The sequence below is a fragment of the Bombina bombina genome, chromosome 4 (genome assembly GCF_027579735.1).
Source record: "Bombina bombina isolate aBomBom1 chromosome 4, aBomBom1.pri, whole genome shotgun sequence".
Taxonomy (NCBI): Eukaryota; Metazoa; Chordata; class Amphibia; order Anura; family Bombinatoridae; genus Bombina; species Bombina bombina.
The window spans coordinates 798732299-798755657 of record NC_069502.1 but is presented as its reverse complement, the minus strand read 5'-3'; the positions used below and the strand labels follow the sequence as shown (position 1 = coordinate 798755657).

Genomic DNA, 23359 nt, shown 5'->3' with positions numbered 1-23359 from the left:
AAAATTGTTCACTTTTTCACTAACTTTGGATTTCTCACTGAAATTATTTGCAAACAGCATTTATAGCACAAATGGTTGTAAATGCTTCTCTAGGATCCCCTTTGTTCAGAAATAGCAGACATATATGGCTTTGGCATTGCTTTTTAGTAATTAGAAGGCCGCTAAATGCCTCTGTGCACCACATTTGTATTAGGCCCAGCAGTGAAGGGGTTAATTAGGTAGCTTGTAGGGTTAATTTTAGCTTTAGTGTAGTACACAACCCAAAGTATTGATCTAGGCCCATTTTGATATATTTCATGCCACCAATTCACCGCCAAATGCGATCAAATAAAAAAAATCGTTCACTTTTTCACTAACTTTGGGTTTCTCACTGAAATTATTTACAAACAGCTTGTGCAATTATGGCACAAATGGTTGTAAATGCTTCTCTGGGATCCCCTTTGTTCAGAAATAGCAGACATATATGGCTTTGGCATTGCTTTTTGGTTTTTAGAAGGCCGCTAAATGCCGCTGCGCACCACACTTGTATTATGCCCAGCAGTTACAGGGTTAATTAGGTAGTTTGTAGGGAGCTTGAAGGGTTAATTTTAGCTTTAGTGTAGAGACCAGCCTCCCACCTGACACATCACAACCCCAGCTCTCTTCCCTCCCCCGCCCCACAATTGTCCCCACCATCTTAAAGGGACAGTATAGTCCAAAATAAACTTCCATGATTCAGATAGAGAATGTAATTTTAAACAATTTTCCCATTTACTTTTATCACCAATTTTGCTTTGTTTTCTTGGTATTCTTAGTTGAAAGCTAAACCTAGGAGGTTCATATGCTAATTTCTAAGCTTTTGAAGGCCACCTCTTCTCTCAGGGCATTTTGACAGTTTTTCACCACTAGAGGGTGTTAGTTCACATTTATCATATAGATAACACTGTGCTCAAGCACGTGGAGTTCCAGTGAGCAAGCTCCGATTGGCTAAAATGGATGTATGTCAAAAGAACTGAAATAAGGGGGCAGTTTGCAGAAGCTTTAGATACAAGGTAATCACAGAGGTAAAAAGTGTATTTATATAACTGTGTTGGTAATGCAAAACTAGGGAATGGGTAATAAAGGGATTATCTATATTTTCAAACAATAATAAAAAAAATTCTGGTGTAGATTGTCCCTTTAAGTACTGGCAGAAAGTCTTTATCCGACATCTGACAGGGACCTGGGTAGAAAGGAAAGCAGTGCAAGCGTAACACTGGTTGCCTGATGGGGGTGTTATAATAAATTGCTGGAGGGATAACAGAGACTACTCCATGACCTCCAGCAGCTAACAGTTACCAATACTCTTACTCAAGAGGATTACATGGACACAGCATTAACCCTTTCCTGTCTTGAAAGGGAAACTACCCATTAAAGGACTTAACTTTCTTCAGAGCATTCGTCTTCACCTCTTCCAAGTTACTGAGGCAAAGAATGACTGGAGGATTATGGGAAGTGGGAGCAATACTTAAAAGGCCAGTCAAGTCCCAAAAAAACTTTCATGATTCAAATAGGGCATGTAATTTTAAACAACTTTCCAATTTTCTTTTATCACCAATTTTGCATTGTTCTCTTGGTATTCTTAGTTGAAAGCTAAACCTAGGAGGTTCATATGCTAATTTCTTAGACCTTGAAGGCCGCCTCTAATCTAAATGCATTTTGACAGTTTTTCACCACTAGAGGGCATTAGTTCATGTGTTTCATATAGATAACATTGAGCTCATGCACGTGAATTTACCATGGAGTAAGCATTGATTGGCTAAAATGCAAGTCTGTCAAAAGAACTGAAATAAGGGGGCAATATGCAGAGGCTAAGATACAAGGTAATAACAGAGGTAAAACATGTATTATTATAAGTGTTTGTTATGCAAAACTGGGGAATGGGCAATTAATTGATTACCTATCTTTTAAAACAATAAAAAATGATGGTGTCAGCTGTCCCTTTTAGCTTTGCTGGGGAATCTTTGCCTCCTCCTGGTGGCCAGGAGCTGAATTCCCAACAGTAATGAACGGATTTGTGGACTCTCCATGGCACTGGAAAGAAATATAACTTATTTACAAGAGGCAAAATGTCACCATCACAGAATATACGCTTTACTTAACCCCTTAATGACAGACGTACCCTGTACATCTGTGGTTGTTTTGGGATCAACTTCGCTGGTAAAGCTTTGCTAGGACTGCATGCCAGAGGCAAGACCTGTGCCGTATCCGTGGAATATTTGAGGGTAATATATTAATTAGTGCAAATCACCTGTAGCTGTATTTATAGGAACTTCATCCTCCTCAGTCTTCACGTGATCACACACATACGGTTCTCCTCCGTGCTCAACTGCTGAGCCATCTGATGGTGTCACATTCATACGGCCTGTACAATAAGAATACACGTGTGACGACCAAGGTTAACCAACCCTGCGCCAGTCACATGTTTGGCACAAAAAGGGTTATCAGACCCCTTCTACTGTCACTAATATGTAACAATCTAGCCACACCAGGCAAGTTTGTGATTTAGTTCAGTGGGTGCAAGGGTTAACAACACTCTCTAGTCTGTACTAGACTTAAAAGAAATGCCCCAAACTCCCCTTTAATGCCACCCACACTAAACTAACTATGCTGCCACCACTTATGATTTATTAAAGGGAAAATCCTAAGGAAAAACCCAGACTTACACATTAACTCTCAGAATACAATTTAGCAGAAAATAACCTAAAATATACAGTTCTAATACTCCAGTCCTTTCAGTAACGTGGTTCAATTATTAGACGAAGGCCAAAGCTAAATAAAGGAATTATTTATTATGCCAAAAATATTATGCACAATGCATTATTAATAAAAAGTTGTTACAAATAAAATTACACACAGCAAACAGTTTTTTAAATAAAAAAGGAGAAAAACAGATTGAATACTTTACTAGTCTCAAGATCTGTGCTTGGGGACTGGCATGAAGCGATGGGTCCTTACTCTGTAGAACAGCTCCCCTTGTAAGAATGACCATTTCAGTGTTAAAACACAAGACCCTTATACAATTTTTCAATAGATCATGTTGCCTGACCTCACCCCCTCAGCAGGGGCTGGTCTGGGAAACCCCCTAAATTTTACAACAGTCAATAAACTTTAAGTACCTTTGGCTGACTTTAGAGAACACAATATAATTTTCGGCTAGATACATCCATTTTCATATAGACAGGCAGGCAATCTCTTACTTGTGAAAATCAATTTGATACCAAATATGACATGGTTGTCATATTTCCCTTCATTTAATGTCATAACATGTTTTAAACACATATCTACATGGTACCAATGTCCCTTTATTGACCTTATCAGTTTCTTGGAAGAGGCACTGCTTTGTATCTCTGGAGCTGACAAGTTTTACTGGCTTTATGACTCAATGCATACACAATAACATTTGGTGGAATGGGCCTTAGAAACTATTTATGAGGGGTTCTGGCACATCAAATAGAAATCATGTGCTTACCTAACGCAGCACACAGTTCTTCTTAAAAAACAAACAACTGTTATTAGTTCACAAACTAAACAGAATTAACCCCTTAGCAGCTAAATCCTGAGGTATTTGTGACACCTCCCCCAATAAGAGACGCAAAAGGGGGTGGCTACAAGCCACTCCCGATGCGTATCAAAGGGAGCTTCCCCTTGCGGTGAGAACGCCATTGCCAGACAAATTGCACATAGCAGTTTTGCCATCAGGATGCCCTCCCTTTAAAAATGACACACTATTCGCTCTACCCAGCTGATTTAATATATTGCAGGGACCCTCCCATGCAGCCTGTAGTTTGTTCTGTCTCATGGGTGTTAGTACAAGAACATTTTGCCCCATCTCATACACTCCCTCTCTGTCAGTAAAATCCTGCAACTGTTTTTGTAGGAATATGGCATTAGCATCTCTGGGTTTTGCAGGTACCTTCCCTAATAAGGCTTGCATCTTATCCCTGAATAACACATCATCCCCTGTTACAGAGGTGTCTGTGAAGTCTAGGGTCTTGCTACATATTGTGTGCTCTCTGAACATATTGTGTGCTGTCAGTTGCTGCTCAACTACCACAGGCTTTTGTCCTCCCACTGGAGTTGGATTCCAGTACACCTGCACTCTGTTATGGTTGGTAGGGGGTTGCCTAACTGCCCCTTCTCCACTGTGGGTCCTATCTGCTGTGCCCGCTGGGGACTCTGATTCTGCACACCCATCAGTGTATCTGCTGAATGGCACTGTGGGGCTGTGTAAATACACTTCTCTGCTTTGTACTCCTCCCCCTGTGTCTGCAGTCTGTGTCAGTCTCTGTCCCCTAGTCTGTGCAGTCTGTTTATAGGTCACAGCTGAGGTTACTGGGGTCTCTGTCACCCATCTTTGTCACCCACAATCTTTCACACTCACTCTGGGGGTCCCTCAGAGAGTGTCCTGTACCCTCCTCCCCCACACACTCTGGATTTTGGGGCGCTGCTGCATCTGTCATAGAGTGGGCTATATCCTCCCTCAGCTCTCTCTCACAGTCAGTCTGCCACTTCACATCCTCACACAGAAGTTGGGATCCATCTGACACTGGTGCAGACAAGCACACATCTTCCTTTTGCCATTTATCCCATATATGCTGTCTTTCCACAGGGGACTCAATTGGTTCTGGCACAGACTGGCACACACCATCCAGCAGCCCAGTCACCCAGTTATTCTATCCCCGTCAGTCTCACCTCCTTCTATAAAATCCACTGATTCAATCCCAGACAGACACTCACCACTCATCTGCCTCTTCTCACAGACAGTTTCTTCTTGTACAGTTAAACTCTGTTCAGGCACAGACAGACCCACATAGTCTATCTGCCTTTCTCCCCCGTCAGTCTCACGCTGTACAGTTAACTTTAATTCTGCAGATACTGCTGGTCTAATCACAGGAAGACACACACCATCTATCCGTCGTTCTCCCCAGTCAGTCTCTCCTCTTACAGGTTCACATCTCAGCACAGACACCCCCAGTTCAGGCACAGCACTTTGCACACATGCACTCTGTCCTCTCTCCTGGTCAGAACGTCTGAGCATTTTTACACACAGCCCTTTTCACATAAGGGTCTACAACTAATGTCACTAGGTCACATGTAGCATTGTCAGGCACATAAAGAGATAACAATCTACCCAGATCAGTACCCAGTAAAACATCATTAGGAATATTTTTAGATACCCCCACATTTCTTAACCCTCTCCCCAATCAAGATATACCCGTGCCATAGGCACTGCAAGATTCATTCCCCCAATCCCTTTAACTGCTACAGTCCTGCCAGGAATAATGTCATTAGAGCTCACCAGCCCTGGACGCACAAGAGTCACTGCTGCACCTGTGTCCCAAAGCCCAAGTGTTACCTAAGTTCTGACAAGCACAGGTTGCAAGTTCTCCTAGTTGCTTTCCTCTGGACGTGTAAAAAACAAAACAGATGCTGGTACTTCTAAGGGATTACCCACTCCAGCTAATTGCTCCAAGTTAATCTTCTCTGGGCAAGTGGAACTGATGTGGCCCACTTTGTTGCAAGCAAAACACCTGCGGGTATCCCCCTGCCCAGGTGCAGCATTCGCCCCTCCTTTCCCAGAGGGAGCAGACACATTAAACAAAGGCACAGCAGGTTTTGGGAAGGGGGGTGGTGCAGCAGCTCCTTTCCAGGTGGATCCCCCCTTAACAAAGGATTTTCTCCCATTCCCTGGTGACCTGTTGGCTGTGTAAAAATCAGCCAGCTCACCAGCTTCTAATGCTGTTATGGGTTTACGATCCAAAACCCATTTTTGAACTTCTGCTGGGCACAGCTGCATAAATTGCTCCTTCACTATCAGATCTTCCAGCTCTTCCATAGTGGCAGCCTTTAACCCTCTGATCCACTGTTTAAAGGCTGTCCTCAGGTTTCCAACAGCTGCAGTATAGCTCTCTGATGTATCTTTCTGCAGAGAACGGAATTTCTTCCTGTACACCTCAGGAGTAAGATTATACCTCCTCTGCAGTGCAGCTTTAATGGAATCATAGTCCTGATCAAACTATGGGGGTAGTTCAGCAAAAGCCTCCAGTGCAGGACCTTTCAGATCAGGGGTAAGATATTTAGCCCACTGCTCCCTTGGCAGCTGGAACTGTCTGCAAACTTTCTCAAAGCTACGCAGGAATACATCCACATCGCCATCTTTATCCAGAGTGGGAAAATTCTCTGCACGCACTCTGGGAACAGGTGGGTCTCTAGGTTGACTAACAACAGTCGAGACAATCCCTCTCCCCAACTGTACAAGCTGTAGCTGATACTCTCTCTCAGCCTGTCGTTCAGCAGTCTGTCTCCCAGCCGCAGCAGCCTGTCTCCCAGCCGCAGCACTGAGTTTTAGCCTTTGGAAATTGTATGAAACAATTTCTTTTAGTACCGATATTTTCACACTAGAAAATCCACGAGCACTAAAATCTAATAAAATTTTTTTTATCTACACCACTGCCCACCAATTTGTGATGACCAAGGTTAACCAACCCTGCGCCAGTCACATGTTTGGCACAAAAAGGGTTATCAGACCCCTTCTACTGTCACTAATATGTAACAATCTAGCCCCACCAGGCAAGTTTGTGATTTAGTTCAGTGGGTGCAAGGGTTAACAACACTCTCTAGTCTGTAGTAGACTTAAAAGAAATGCCCCAAACTCCCCTTTAATGCCACCCACACTAAACTAACTATGCTGCCACCACTTATGATTTATTAAAGGGAAAATCCTAAGGAAAAACCCAGACTTACACATTAACTCTCAGAATACAATTTAGCAGAAAATAACCTAAAATATACAGTTCTAATACTCCAGTCCTTTCAGTAACGTGGTTCAATTATTAGACGAAGGCCAAAGCTAAATAAAGGAATTATTTATTATGCTAAAAATATTATGCACAATGCTACAAATAAAATTACACACAGCAAACAGTTTTTAAAATAAAAAAGGAGAAAAACAGATTGAATACTTTACTAGTCTCAAGATCTGTGCCTGGGGACTGGCATGAAGCGATGGGTCCTTACTCTGTAGAACAGCTCCCCTTGTAAGAATGACCATTTCAGTGTTAAAACACAAGACCCTTATACATTTTTTCAATAGATCATGTTGCCTGACCTCACCCCCTGAGCAGGGGCTGGTCCGGGAAACCCCCTATATTTTACAACAGTCAATAAACTTTAAGTACCTTTGGCTGACTTTAGAGAACACAATATAATTTTCGGCTAGATACATCCATTTTCATATAGACAGACAGGCAATCTCTTACTTGCATTGTGAGAATCAATTTGATACCAAATATGACATGGTTGTCATATTTCCCTTCATTTAATGTCATAACATGTTTTAAACACATATCTACATGGTACCAATGTCCCTTTATTGACCTTATCAGTTTCTTGGAAGAGGCACTGCTTTGTATCTCTGGAGCTGACAAGTTTTACTGGCTTTATGACTCAATGCATACACAATAACATTTGGTGGAATGGGCCTTAGAAACTATTTATGAAGGGTTCTGGCACATCAAATAGAAATCATGTGCTTACCTAACGCAGCACACAGTTCTTCTTAAAAAACAAACAACTGTTTTTAGTTCACAAACTAAACAGAATTAACCCCTTAGCAGCTAAATCCTGAGGTATTCGTGACAACATGCATATGTGTAAATTGTTAGTAGTACTCAGGATGTATACATTTCTCTCTCGTTATAAATAACGCTAAATCATGTGAGGACGCAAAATATTACTATGTGCTCACAAGATAATTATGTAGTAGACTATCACACTTACTATACACACTCACCTGTAACTCAAACATAATATTTGTGCACACTCACTTGTGACCCACATACCTCACACACAATATATGTGCACACTCACCTGTAACCCACATACCTCACACACAATATATATGCACACTTACTTGTAACTCACATACCTCACACAATATATGTCCAGGAGACACAACATATGTGCACATTCACCTGTATCCTGTGTCCCTGAGACACAACCCACATGCACAGTCATCTGTAACACTCATGCACACTCACCTGTAACTCATGTCCATCAGACATAACATACATGCACACTTACCTGTGACCTGCATCCCTCAGGCACAACACATGTGCACACTCATCTATATCCTGTGTCCCTTAGAGACACCACAAGTGCAAACTCACCTGGGCTGATGCTGTCACTGCTTTCCTCATCTGGTGCTTCCAGCTGATGCCTCACACACAGATCTTCTGTTATCTCGACTTTCACTATATCAGCGTTATCTTCATCTGTACAAATAAAGCAGATTCAGTTTTATATTCCATTATCTCGTTTTTATAACTTTATCATGATATAGTTTGCATATTTAAAAAACAGACAATAGCACAAAAACATAATTTATGTAAGAACTTACCTGATAAATTAATTTCTTTCATATTGGCAAGAGTCCATGAGCTAGTGTCGTATGGGATATAAAATCCTACCAGGAGGGGCAAAGTTTTCCAAACCTCAAAATGCCTATAAATACACCCCTCACCACACCCACAATTCAGTTTAACGAATAGCCAAGTAGTGGGGTGATAAGAAAGGAGTAAAAAACATCAACAAAGGAATTTGTAAATAATTGTGCTTTATACAAAAAAATCATAACCACCATAAAAAGGGTGGGCCTCAAGGACTCTTGCCAATATAAAAGAAATTAATTTATCAGGTAAGTTCTTACACAAATTATGTTTTCTTTCATGTAATTGGCAAGAGTCCATGAGCTAGTGACGTATGGGATAGCAATACCCAAGATGTGGAACTCCACGCAAGAGTAACTAGAGAGGGAGGGATAAAATAAAAACAGCTGAAAAAATTAATCCACAACCCAAAATATAAGTTTATTCTCATAAATGAACAGAAAAACTTAAAACATAAGCAGAAGAATCAAACTGAAACAGCTGCGTGAATAACTTTTCTACCAAAAACTGCTTCTGAAGAAGTAAATACATCAAAACGGTAGAATTTAGTAAATGTATGCAAAGAAGACCAAGTTGCTGCTTTGCAAATCTGATCAACTGAAGCTTCATTCTTAAAAGCCCATGAAGTGGAGACTGATCTAGTAGAATGAGCTGTAATTCTCCGAGACGGGGTTTGATCCGACTCCAAATAAGCTTGATGAATCAAAAGCTTTAACCACGAAGCCAAGGAAACAGCAGAAGCCTTCTGATCTTTCCTAGAACCAGAAAAGATAACAAATAGACTAGAAGTCTTCCTGAAATCTTTAGTAGCTTTAACATAATATTTCAAAGCTCTTACCACAGCCAAAAAATGTAAGGATCTCTCCAAAGAATTCTTGGGATTAGGACACAAGGAAGGAACAACAATTTCTCTATTAATGTTGTTAGAATTCACAACCTTAGGTAAGAATTTAAATGAAGTCCGCAAAACCACCTTATCCTGATGAAAAATCAGAAAAGGAGATTTACAAGAAAGAGCAGATAATTCAGAAACTCTTCTGGCAGAAGAGATGGCGAAAAGAAAACACTTTCCAAGAAAGTTTAATGTCCAAAGAATGCATAGGCTCAAAAGGAGGAGCCTGTAAACCCTTCAAAACCAAATTAAGACTCCAAGGAGGAGAGATTGATTTAATGACAGGCTTGATACGAACCAAAGCCTGTACAAAACAGTGAATATCAGGAAGTTTAGCAATCTTTCTGTGAAATAAAACAGAAAGAGCAGAGATTTGTCCCTTCAAGGAACTTGCAGACAAACCCTTATCCAAACCATCCTGAAGAAACTGTAAAATTCTTGGAATTCTCCAAAAGATGTGGGAGAGAATATCTAAAGAAACCTCGAACATGCTAGAGACGGACATACCGGTAGACCCAATGATATGGCTATTTAACAGTTAGTGGTAGGATCCCTGGCTACAAGAGGAACTTATTATATATAGCAAGTAATGGGTTCAAATCATTAGTGGCAAGAAACTGGAAGAATAGAGAAATCCCTTCATTAGTCCAGTGGCAAAGTAATCTGAGTCGCATCATGGATCTAGAGGAGTACGCTTACATAAAAAACAAAAGGTTAGATAAATACCTTCAGATGAAGGTAATGTGGGAGGCATACATTGGCAACACAACACAACAGCATAGACCAAACCCTGCATCTTAATAAAATCTAGTGGAATTGTTAACATTTTTGCCATGGTTGTAACAGATGTGCGTTATTTCTCTATAAGAACAACAATTGAAGCTTTCTGACAAGATGTAATACTTTATTAATGGTTTATTAATGTTTATATTATATATGTAACAGCATTATTTTGCACATACACTTGGATCCTTTGTTGTATCGGATCGTTTTTGATCATATTCCAGATGTAAATTTGAATTTTCATACTCAATAAAGCGGTTTTAAAAAAAATTAAAAATTCTTGGAATTCTAAAAGAATTCCAAGAGAATTTATGAGAAGAAAACCATGAAATATAAATCTTCCAAACTCGATAATAAATCTTTCTAGAAACAGATTTACGAGCCTGTAACATAGTATTAATCACTGAGTCAGAGAAACCTCTATGACTAAGCACTAGGCATTCAATTTCCATACCTTCAAATGTAATGATTGGAGATCCTGATGGAAAAACGGACCTTGAGACAGATGGTCTGGCCTTAATGGAAGTGGCCAAGGTTGGCAAATGGACATCCGAACAAGATCTGCATACCAAAACCTTTTTAGGCCATGCTGGAGCCACCAGCAACACAAACGATTGCTCCATGATGATTTTGGAGATCACTCTTAGAAGAAGAACTAGAGGCGGGAAAATATAAGCAGGTTGATAACAGAAATATAAGCAGGTTGATTTAAACGAAAAAGATTCCAGCTGCTGCTGGAGAAGTTGATGGTCTGATGAACCCTTTCCTCATGTTATCATCAATATAAGTCCGTAGCTGTTGTAACTCAGGCTTAGATAATGGGAAGATATGACCACAAGGTATGACTGCTCCAGGTAGAATGTCTATTGGGCAATCATACCTTCTATGAGGGGGAAGGTTCTCAGATTCAGTTCTACTGAAGACATCAACAAAATCTGCATATTCAATCGGAATGTTAGTCTCCAGATTGTCAGTAGGGGGCTGTAGGAGAATATGAGGAAAACAAGTGGTTTTACAAAACTTTGAAGTAAATTGAATTGTGAGAGCAGCGCAGGAGATTAGTGGATCATGTAGGCGAAGCCATTGAAGACCCAAAATAAGGGGAAATACAGGTGAGGTAATAACGTCAAATGTGATATACGCCCTGTGATGGTCATGGGTGGACATAAGAATAGGGATGGTTTCATATAGTACAGGCCCAGATGGAAGAATATTCCCATCAATTCCCCGTAAAGGAACAGGAGTCGTTTTCTTAATCAGGGGTATTTTATTAGTTTTTGTGAAAGATACATCAATATATGAAGTGGAGGCTCCAGAGTCAATAATCCCGGGAACGGTCACCCGAAGCTGGTCCCACTGTAAGACAAGAGGGAGTTTACAGTAATGTCTAGATTTGAGGTCAGTGTTTATAGAGCAATAGGAAATTTCATGCTTACCCTTACGTTGGCGTTGGAGAAGTGGGCAGTCCTTCACGATGTGATCGTCAGAGGCACAATACATACACAAGTTGTGTGCGCTGCGTCTTAGCTTCTCCTGGTTGCTTAATGGACCCTTTAGGAAGGCTATGTCCATTGGTTCTGTTGTGGTCTTTGTTTGTATAGCGGGGTTGGGTGAAGTGTGTTTTATTCTAGACACTGTGTCATGTGTTGTTTTCTCATGATGTCTCTCTCTGAGCCTTCTATCAATACAGATAGAAAGATCAATAAGCTGTTCAAGAGTGGGAGGTATCTGTGTGCGTGACAGCTCATCTTTTATGGCTCCTGAAAGACCTAGGCGAAACTGATTTCTAAGTGAAATATTATTCCAGTGTGTGTCTGCAGCCCACCTCTTAAATTCGGCTATGTATTCTTCTACATCTCTCCTTCTCTGCTTTAGAGACCTCATAGCATTTTCAGCTGTTTGTTGTTTAAAAGGGTCTTCGTAAAGTTGAACCAAAGCAGAGAAAAAGGAATCCAAAGAATTAAGTATGTCATCATTATTTTCTAAAAAGGTGTTAGCCCAGGCCCTGGGCTCAGCTCTGAGAATTGAAATTGATATCATGACTTTAACTCTGTTAGTTGGATACGTGTAAGGTTTTAAAGTAAATAACAAGAATTCCTATCTCCAGTAAACAATTCTGGCACACTAACTTGGGGTTCCTGCAGAGGAGGTTTTCTGTCTACTACATCTTTAATGTATGCTTTGAGGCTATCGTTTTCTACTTTCAATGCATTAAGACCATCTGTTAGCATATCCACTTTCAGGTTTAGTGTCTGAATGTGTGATGCCATCTCAGTTGGGTCCATCTTGTTATAAGGCTTGGTATTCCTGTGAGGGTGAGGCAATGCCTGGAAGGAAATAGTCTATGTTTGAACCACAGCTACTGATTGGCAAGTAAATGATATTTTGTTGCAAAGTGTGTAGTGGGTATTCATACTAGTTACTAAATAATAGCACAGTGAATAACCCCAGGTACATACGTAGCAGTTAGTGAGAGGTATTAGTGCTTTTAGTTGTGCTATGGCTGCCGCAGCATAGATGGAGGTTTTGGAATGCAGCAGTACAACTAGTGAACTCATATACCAGAGAGTAGGTGTTAACACAAACAATTACAATATACTCGTACAGGGTTCTAAGGTAGGGTTAACTAAGTTCAATAGCAGGCAAGAGTAGTAATGCACAAAAGAAGTTCGTAGAAGGTACCTTAAGTGAACGGTTTAGATAATGGGCTCAGATCTGGAGCTGAAAGGCGCGAGAGAGACTCTGTCAGATCAGCTGTGAAGCGGCCAGTGAAGATGGCGTGTGACGTCACCGCAGCTGTGTCCGGGAGTCTTCAGTAGTTCACTGAGAGGAGCTGACAGGCAGCGATGGGGAAACAGGTTTGCGCAGATTGAATCCAAACGTACAGAGTTTGATTTACAAGGAGGAGCTTAGGATAGCAATCAATACCAAGCAAAGATTTAGGAAAAGGTGCTGACTTAAATAGCGGTTTGAAATGTAGTTGAATGAGTCTTAAAGGGGCAATACAACAAGTAAGCAAATTGGTTGAAATAGAGTATGAGCCCAAGAACACGATAATACAGTAGAAACATGACAATAGGTGATACTCCCTTCACATCCCTCTGACATTCACTGTACTCTGAGAGGAACCGGGCTTCAAAATGCTGAGAAGCGCATATCAACGTAAAAATCTTAGCACAAACTTACTTCACCACCTCCATAGGAGGCAAAGTTTGTAAAACTGAATTGTGGGTGTGGTGAGGGGTGTATTTATAGGCATTTTGAGGTTTGGGAAACTTTGCCCCTCCTGGTAGGATTGTATATCCCATATGCCACTAGCTCATGGACTCTTGCCAATTACATGAAAGAAATTCCCACATTTTCCTCCTTTCTCTTGTTAAGTGTAGTCAGTCCACGGGTCATCCATTACTTATGGGATTATATCTCTTCCCCAACAGGAAGTTGCAAGAGGATCACCCAAGCAGAGCTGCTATATAGCTCCTCCCCTCACGTGTCATACCCAGTCATTCTCTTGCAACCTAACTAAAGATAGGTCGTTGTGAGAGGTCTGTGATGTTTTTAAACTTAGTTTATTTCTTCAATCAAAAGTTTATTTTAAATGGCACCGGAGTGTGTTCTCAGGCAGCATTAGAAGAAGAATCTGCCTGCGTTTTTCTATGATCTTAGCAGACGTAACTAAGATCCACTGGCTGTTCTCATACATTCTGAGGAGTGAGGTAACTTCAGAGAAGGGGAATAGCATGCAGGGCCCCCCTGCAAACGAGGTATGTGCAGTAAATTATTTTTCTAAGGAATGGAATTGACTAAGAAAATACTGCTAATACCAATGTAATGTAAGTTCAGCCTTAAATGCAGTGGTAGCGACTGGTATTAGGCTGATGAGTGTGTGCACACTGAAGTATTTTTCTAGGGAATGGAATTTGCCTCAGAAAATACTGTTAATACTGAAGTAATGTATGAGCCTCCACTGCAGTAAATGCGACTGGTAGCAGGCTTATTAATAACACTTCATAGCTTTTAAAACATATGTTCAAAACGTTTACTAACATGTTAATCGTTTTTTGTGAGGTACTTGGTGATAAAACTTATTGGGGCATGATTTTTACCACATGGCTATCTTTGTTTTCTGCATAGAAACAGTTTACTAAGCTTTCCCACTGTTGTAATATGAGTGGGAGGGGCCTATTTTAGCGCTTTTTTGCGCAGTAAAATTTCAGTCACAATCTTGCTACTTCATCCTCCATGATCCAGGACGTCTCTAGAGAGCTCAGGGGTCTTCAAAATTCGTTTTGAGGGAGGTAATCAGTCACAGCAGACCTGTGACAGTGTGTTTGACTGTGATAAAAACGTTAATTATATAATTGTTATCCGTTTTGGGTATTAAGGGGTTAATCATCCATTTGCAAGTGGGTGCAATGCTCTGCTAACTTAATACATTTACTGTGAAAATTTGGTTGCTATAACTAATTTGGTTCATTGTTATTTCAACTGTGACAGCTTTTTGTGCTTCTTAAAGGCGCAGTAGCGTTTTTTATATTGCTTGTAAATTTATTGTAAAGTTTTTCCAAGCTTGATAGTCTCATTGCTAGTCTGTTTAAACATGTCTGACTCAGATGAATCTCTTTGTTCACTATGTTTAAAGGCCAATGTGGAACCCAATAGAAATTTGTGTACTAATTGCATTGATGTCACTTTAAATAAAAGTCAATCTTTACATGTAAAGAAATTATCACCAGACAACGAGGGGGAAGTTATGCCGACTAACTCTCCTCACATGTCAGTACCTTCGCCTCCCGCTCAGGAGGTGCGTGATATTGTGGCGCCAACAGGGAGGCCCATACAAATCACTTTGCAAGACATGGCTACTGTTATGACAGAAGTATTATCTAAATTGCCAGAATTAAGAGGCAAGCGCGATTGCTCTGGGTTAAGGACAGAGCGCGCTGATGATGGGAGAGCCATGTCCGATACTGCGTCACAATTTGCAGAACATGAGGACGGAGAGCTTCATTCTGTGGGTGACGGATCTGATCCAGGAAAACTGGATTCAGAGATTTCTAATTTTAAATTTAAGCTTGAGAACCTCCGCGTATTGCTAGGGGAGGTATTAGTGGCTCTGAATGATTGTAACACGGTTGCAATTCCAGAGAAATTATGTAGGCTGGATAAATACTATGCGGTACCGGTGTGTACTGACGTTTTTCCTATACCTAAGAGGCTTACAGAAATTATTAGCAAGGAGTAGGATAGAACCGGTGTGCCTTTTTCCCCCCCTCCTATATTTAGGAAAATGTTTCCAATAGACGCCACCACACGGGACCTATGGCAGACGGTCCCTAAGGTGGAGGGAGCAGTTTCTACTTTGGCTAAGCGTACCACTATCCCGGTGGAGGATAGTTGTGCATTTTCAGATCCAATGGATAAAAAATTAGAGGGTTACCTTAAGAAAATGTTTGTTCAACAAGGTTTTATCTTACAGCCCCTTGCATGCATTGCGCCTGTCACTGCTGCGGCGGCATTCTGGTTTGAGTCTCTGGAGGAGGCCATTCGCACAGCTCCATTGGATGAAATTATGAACAAGCTTAAAGCACTTAAGCTAGCTAACGCATTTGTTTCTGATGCCGTCGTACATTTAACCAAACTTACGGCTAAGAACTCTGGATTCGCCATTCAAGCGCGCAGAGCGCTGTGGCTTAAATCATGGTCAGCTGATGTGACTTCTAAATCTAAATTGCTTAATATTCCTTTCAAAGGGCAGACCTTATTCGGGCCCGGCTTGAAAGAAATTATCGCTGACATTACGGGAAGTAAGGGCCATGCTCTGCCTCAGGACAGGGCCAAATCAAAGGCCAAACAGTCTAATTTTCGTGCCTTTCGTAACTTCAAGGCAGGAGCAGCATCAACTTCCTCCGTTCCAAAACAGGAAGGAGCTGTTACTCGGTACAGACAGGGCTGGAAAACTAACCAGTCCTGGAACAAGGGCAAGCAGGCCAGAAAACCTGCTGCTGCCCCTAAGACAGCATGAAGAGAGGGCCCCCTATCCGGAAACGGATCTAGTGGGGGGCAGACTTTCTCTCTTTGCCCAGGCTTGGGCAAGAGATGTCCAGGATCCCTGGGCATTGGAGATCATATCTCAGGGATATCTTCTGGACTTCAAAGCTTCTCCTCCACAAGGGAGATTTCATCTTTCAAGGTTATCAGTAAACCAAATAAAGAAAGAGGCGTTTCTACGCTGTGTTCAAGACCTCTTACTAATGGGGGTGATCCACCCAGTTCCGTGGACGGAACACGGGCAGGGATTCTATTCAAATCTGTTTGTGGTTCCCAAGAAAGAGGGAACCTTCAGACCAATCCTGGACTTAAAAATCCTAAACAAATTCCTAAGAGTTCCATCATTCAAAATGGAAACTATTCGAACCATCCTACCCATGATCCAAGAGGGTCAGTACATGACCACTGTGGACTTAAAGGATGCCTACCTTCACATACCGATTCACAAGGATCATTATCGGTACCTAAGATTTGCCTTCCTAGACAGGCATTACCAGTTTGTAGCTCTTCCCTTCGGGTTAGCTACGGCTCCAAGAATCTTTACAAAGGTTCTGGGCTCACTTCTGGCGGTACTAAGACCGCGAGGCATAGCGGTGGCTCCGTACCTAGACGACATTCTGATACAAGCGTCAAGTTTTCAAACTGCCAAGTCTCATACAGAGATAGTTCTGGCATTTCTGAGAGATGAAAATTTACCTGACAGAGGCCAGGTTATCAAAACTTCTAAATGCTTGCCGTGCCCTTCATTCCATTCCACACCCGTCAGTAGCTCAGTGCATGGAAGTAATCGGCTTAATGGTAGCGGCAATGGACATAGTACCATTTGCGCGACTGCATCTCAGACCGCTGCAATTGTGCATGCTAAGTCAGTGGAATGGGGATTATTCAGATTTGTCCCCTCTACTAAATCTGGATCAAGAGACCAGAGATTCTCTTCTATGGTGGTTTTCTTGGTCCCACCTGTCCAAAGGGATGACCTTTCGCAGGCCAGATTGGACGATTGTAACAACAGACGCCAGCCTTCTAGGTTGGGGCGCAGTCTGGAATTCCCTGAAGGCTCAGGGATCATGGACTCAGGAGGAGAAACTCCTCCCAATAAATATTCTGGAGTTAAGAGCAATATTCAATGCTCTTCTAGCTTGGCCTCAGTTAGCAACTCTGAGGTTCATCAGATTTCAGTCGGACAACATCACGACTGTGGCTTACATCAATCATCAAGGGGGAACCAGGAGTTCCCTAGCGATGATGGAAGTCTCAAAAATAATTCGCTGGGCAGAGTCTCACTCTTGCCACCTGTCAGCAATCTACATCCCAGGCGTGGAGAACTGGGAGGCGGATTTTCTAAGTCGCCAGACTTTTCATCCGGGGGAGTGGGAACTTCATCCGGAGGTCTTCGCTCAACTGCTTCATCATTGGGGCAAACCAGATCTGGATCTCATGGCGTCTCGCCAGAACGCCAAGCTTCCTTGCTACGGATCCAGGTCCAGGGACCCGGGAGCGGTGCTGATAGATGCTCTGACAGCCCCTTGGTTCTTCAACATGGCTTATGTGTTTCCACCATTTCCGATGCTTCCTCGACTAATTGCCAAAATCAAACAGGAGAGAGCATCAGTGATTCTGATAGCGCCTGCGTGGCCACGCAGGACCTGGTATGCAGACCTAGTGGACATGTCGTCCTGTCCACCGTGGTCTCTGCCTTTGAGGCAGGACCTTCTAATTCAGGGTCCTTTCAACCATCCAAATCTAATTTCTCTGAGGCTGACTGCATGGAGATTGAACGCTTGATTCTATCAAAGCGTGGCTTCTCGGAGTCTGTTATTGATACCTTAATACAGGCTAGGAAACCTGTTACCAGAAGAATTTACCATAAGATATGGCGTAAATATTTGTATTGGTGTGAATCCAAGAGTTACTCATGGAGTAAGGTTAGGATTCCTAGGATATTGTCTTTTCTACAAGAGGGTTTAGAAAAGGGCTTATCCGCTAGTTCATTAAAAGGACAGATTTCTGCTCTGTCTATTCTTCTGCACAAACGTCTGGCAGAAGTTCCAGACGTTCAGGCTTTTTGTCAGGCTTTGGCTAGGATTAAGCCTGTGTTTAAGACTGTTGCTCCGCCGTGGAGCTTAAACTTAGTTCTTAACGTTCTGCAAGGTGTTCCGTTTGAACCCCTTCATTCCGTTGATATCAAGCTGTTATCTTGGAAAGTTCTGTTTTTGATGGCTATTTCCTCGGCTCGGAGAGTCTCTGAGTTATCCGCCTTGCATTGTGATTCTCCTTATCTGATTTTTCATTCAGACAAGGTAGTTCTGCGTACTAAACCCGGGTTCTTACCTAAGGTAGTTTCTAACAGGAATATCAATCAAGAAATTGTTGTTCCATCATTGTGTCCTAACCCTTCTTCTAAGAAGGAACGACTTTTGCATAATCTGGACGTAGTCCGTGCCCTGAAGTTCTATTTGCAGGCAACTAAAGATTTTCGTCAAACTTCTTCCCTGTTTGTCGTTTACTCTGGACAGAGGAGAGGTCAGAAAGCTTCGGCTACCTCTCTCTCTTTTTGGCTTCGTAGCATAATACGTTTAGCCTATGAGACTGCTGGACAGCAGCCTCCTGAAAGGATTACAGCTCATTCTACTAGAGCTGTGGCTTCCACCTGGGCCTTTAAAAATGAGGCCTCTGTTGAACAGATTTGCAAGGCTGCAACTTGGTCTTCACTTCACACTTTTTCAAAATTTTACAAATTTGACACTTTTGCTTCTTCGGAGGCTGTTTTTGGAAGAAAGGTTCTACAGGCAGTGGTTCCTTCCGTTTAAAGTTCCTGCCTTGTCCCTCCCATCATCCGTGTACTTTTAGCTTTGGTATTGGTATCCCATAAGTAATGGATGACCCGTGCACTGACTACACTTAACAAGAGAAAACATAATTTATGCTTACCTGATAAATTTATTTATCTTGTAGTGTAGTCAGTCCACGGCCCGCCCTGTCTTTTACGGCAGTTCTAAATTTTTAATTAAACTCCAGTCATCACTGCACCCTATGGTTTCTCCTTTCTCGTCTTGTTTCGGTCAAATGACTGGATATGACATGTGAGGGGAGGAGCTATATAGCAGCTCTGCTTGGGTGATCCTCTTGCAACTTCCTGTTGGGGAAGAGATATAATCCCATAAGTAATGGATGACCCGTGGACTGACTACACTACAAGAGAAATAAATTTATCAGGTAAGCATAAATTATGTTTTTTCCTCTCATCCTTTTTTGACCGTGATCTGCTATATTCCAGTAAAAAACTACAACATGAGCGAAACAAGAGTTAAACTCATTGTGTTACCTGCGCTGTACATCTGTGGTTGTTTTGGGATCAACTTCACTGGCAAAGCTGTGCTAGGACTGCATGCCAGAGGCAAGACCTGTGCTATATCCGGGGGATATTTGAGGGTAATGTATTAATTAGTGCAAATCACCTGTAGCCATATTTATAGGAACTTCATCCTCCTCATTCTTCACGTGATCACACACATACGGTTCTCCTCCGTGCTCAACTGCTGAGCCATCTGATGGTGTCACATTCATATGGCCTGTACAATAAGAATACACATTCATATGTGTAAATTGTTCGTAGTACTCAGGATTTATAAATTTCTCTCTCATTATAAATAACGATAAATCATGTGAGGACGCAAAATATTACTATGTGCTCACAAGAGAATTATTTAGTAGACTATCACACTTACTATACACACTCACCTGTAACTCACACATAATATATGTGCACACTCACCGGTAACCCACATACCTCACACACACATTATATGTGCACACTCACATGTAACCCACATACCTCACACAATATATGTGCACACTCACCTGTAACTCACATACCTCACACAATATATGTGCACACTCACCTGTAACTCACATACCTCACACAATATATGTGCACACTCACCTGTAACTCACATACCTCCCACAATATATGTGCACACTCACCTGTAACTCACACACAATATATCTGCACAGTCACCTATAACCAACATACAATATATGTGCACACTCACCTGTAACCCACATACCTCACACACAATATATGTGCACCACCTGTAACCCACATACCTCACACAATATATGTGCACACTCACCTGTAACTCACATACCTCACACAATATATGTGCACACTCACCTGTAACTCACATACCTCACACAATATATGTGCACACTCACCTGTAACTCACATACCTCCCACAATATATGTGCACTCACCTGTAACTCACACACAATATATCTGCACAGTCACCTATAACCAACATACAATATATGTGCACACTCACCTGTAACCCACATACCTCACACACAATATATGTGCACCACCTGTAACCCACATACCTCACACACAATATATGTGCACACTCGCCTGTAACTCACATACCTCACACACAATATATGTGCACACTCACCTGTAACTCACATACCTCACACACAATATATGTGCACACTCACCTGAAATTCACATACGTCACACACAATATACTGTATGTGCACAGTCACCTGTAACCCACACACAATACATGTGCACCACCTGTAACCCACATACCTCACACACAATATATTTATAGGAACTTCATCCTCCTCATTCTTCACGTGATCACACACATACGGTTCTCCTCCGTGCTCAACTGCTGAGCCATCTGATGGTGTCACATTCATACGGCCTGTACAATAAGAATACACATTCATATGTGTAAATTGTTCGTAGTACTCAGGATTTATAAATTTCTCTCTCATTATAAATAACGATAAATCATGTGAGGACGCAAAATATTACTATGTGCTCACAAGAGAATTATTTAGTAGACTATCACACTTACTATACACACTCACCTGTAACTCACACATAATATATGTGCACACTCACCGGTAACCCACATACCTCACACACACATTATATGTGCACACTCACATGTAACCCACATACCTCACACACAATATATGTGCACACTCACTTGTAACTCACATACCTCACACAATATATGTGCACACTCACCTGTAACTCACATACCTCACACAATATATGTGCACACTCACCTGTAACTCACATACCTCACACAATATATGTGCACACTCACCTGTAACTCACATACCTCCCACAATATATGTGCACACTCACCTGTAACTCACACACAATATATCTGCACAGTCACCTATAACCAACATACAATATATGTGCACACTCACCTGTAACCCACATACCTCACACACAATATATGTGCACCACCTGTAACCCACATACCTCACACAATATATGTGCACACTCACCTGTAACTCACATACCTCACACAATATATGTGCACACTCACCTGTAACTCACATACCTCACACAATATATGTGCACACTCACCTGTAACTCACATACCTCCCACAATATATGTGCACTCACCTGTAACTCACACACAATATATCTGCACAGTCACCTATAACCAACATACAATATATGTGCACACTCACCTGTAACCCACATACCTCACACACAATATATGTGCACCACCTGTAACCCACATACCTCACACACAATATATGTGCACACTCGCCTGTAACTCACATACCTCACACACAATATATGTGCACACTCACCTGTAACTCACATACCTCACACACAATATATGTGCACACTCACCTGAAATTCACATACGTCACACACAATATACTGTATGTGCACAGTCACCTGTAACCCACACACAATACATGTGCACCACCTGTAACCCACATAACTCACACAATATATGTGCACACTCACCTGTAACTCACATACCTCACACAATATATGTGCACACTCACCTGTAACTCACATACCTCCCACAATATATGTGCACACTCACCTGTAACTCACACACAATATATCTGCACAGTCACCTATAACCAACATACAATATATGTGCACACTCACCTGTAACCCACATACCTCACACACAATATATGTGCACCACCTGTAACCCACATACCTCACACAATATATGTGCACACTCACCTGTAACTCACATACCTCACACAATATATGTGCACACTCACCTGTAACTCACATACCTCCCACAATATATGTGCACACTCACCTGTAACTCACATACCTCCCACAATATATGTGCACTCACCTGTAACTCACACACAATATATCTGCACAGTCACCTATAACCAACATACAATATATGTGCACACTCACCTGTAACCCACATACCTCACACACAATATATGTGCACCACCTGTAACCCACATACCTCACACACAATATATGTGCACACTCGCCTGTAACTCACATACCTCACACACAATATATGTGCACACTCACCTGTAACTCACATACCTCACACACAATATATGTGCACACTCACCTGAAATTCACATACGTCACACACAATATACTGTATGTGCACAGTCACCTGTAACCCACACACAATACATGTGCACCACCTGTAACCCACATACCTCACACACAATATATGTGCACACTCACCTGTAACTCACATACCTCACACACACAATATATGTGCACACTCACCTGTAACTCACATACCTCACACACACAATATATGTGCACACTCACCTGTAACTCACATACAATATATGTGCACACTCACCTGTAACCCACAACATACATGCACAACCAACTTGTGTACACTCACCTGTAACACACACCACCCATATATGTGCACACTCACCTGTAACTCACATACCTCACACACAACATATGTGCACATTCACCTGTATCCTGTGTCCTTGAGACACAACACACATGCACACTCATCTGTAACACTCATGCACACTCACCTGTAACCCATGTCCCTCAGACACAATATACGTGCACACTTACCTGTGACCTGCATCCCTCAGGCACAACACACATGCACACTCACCTGTATCCTGTGTCCCTCAGACACACCACAAGTGTACACTCACCTGGGCTGATGGTGTCACTGGTTTCCTCATCTGGTGCTTCCAGCTGATGCCTCACACACAGATCTTCTGTAATCTCAACTTTAACTATATCAGCGTTATCTTCATCTGTACAAATAAAGCAAATTCAGTTTTATATCCCATTATCTTGTTTTTATAACTTTATCATGATATAGTTTGTATATTAAAAAAACAGACAATAGCACAAAATTCACACTTTCTCCTCCTT

At 41.7% G+C, this 23359-nt stretch overlaps 1 protein-coding gene across 2 annotated transcripts in view; it reads right to left on the bottom strand.

The window, feature by feature from the left end:
* The window catches only part of LOC128657022 (gastrula zinc finger protein XlCGF26.1-like), a 69235-nt gene extending 49472 nt beyond the window's left edge, over window positions 1–19763 (bottom strand). Inside the window, exons 1-3 of one of the 2 annotated variants that reach the window (XM_053711249.1) lie at window positions 19653–19763; window positions 8190–8294; window positions 2270–2383 (exon numbers count right to left, since the gene is read on the bottom strand). In XM_053711249.1, coding sequence (XP_053567224.1) covers window positions 2270–2383; window positions 8190–8294; window positions 19653–19761 — 328 coding nt within the window. In that variant the 5' untranslated portion in view covers window positions 19762–19763. The remainder of the gene's footprint in view (window positions 1–2269; window positions 2384–8189; window positions 8295–19652) is intronic. The other variant, XM_053711250.1, reaches the window with a different exon arrangement.
* Between the last annotated feature and the right edge of the window lie 3596 nt (window positions 19764–23359).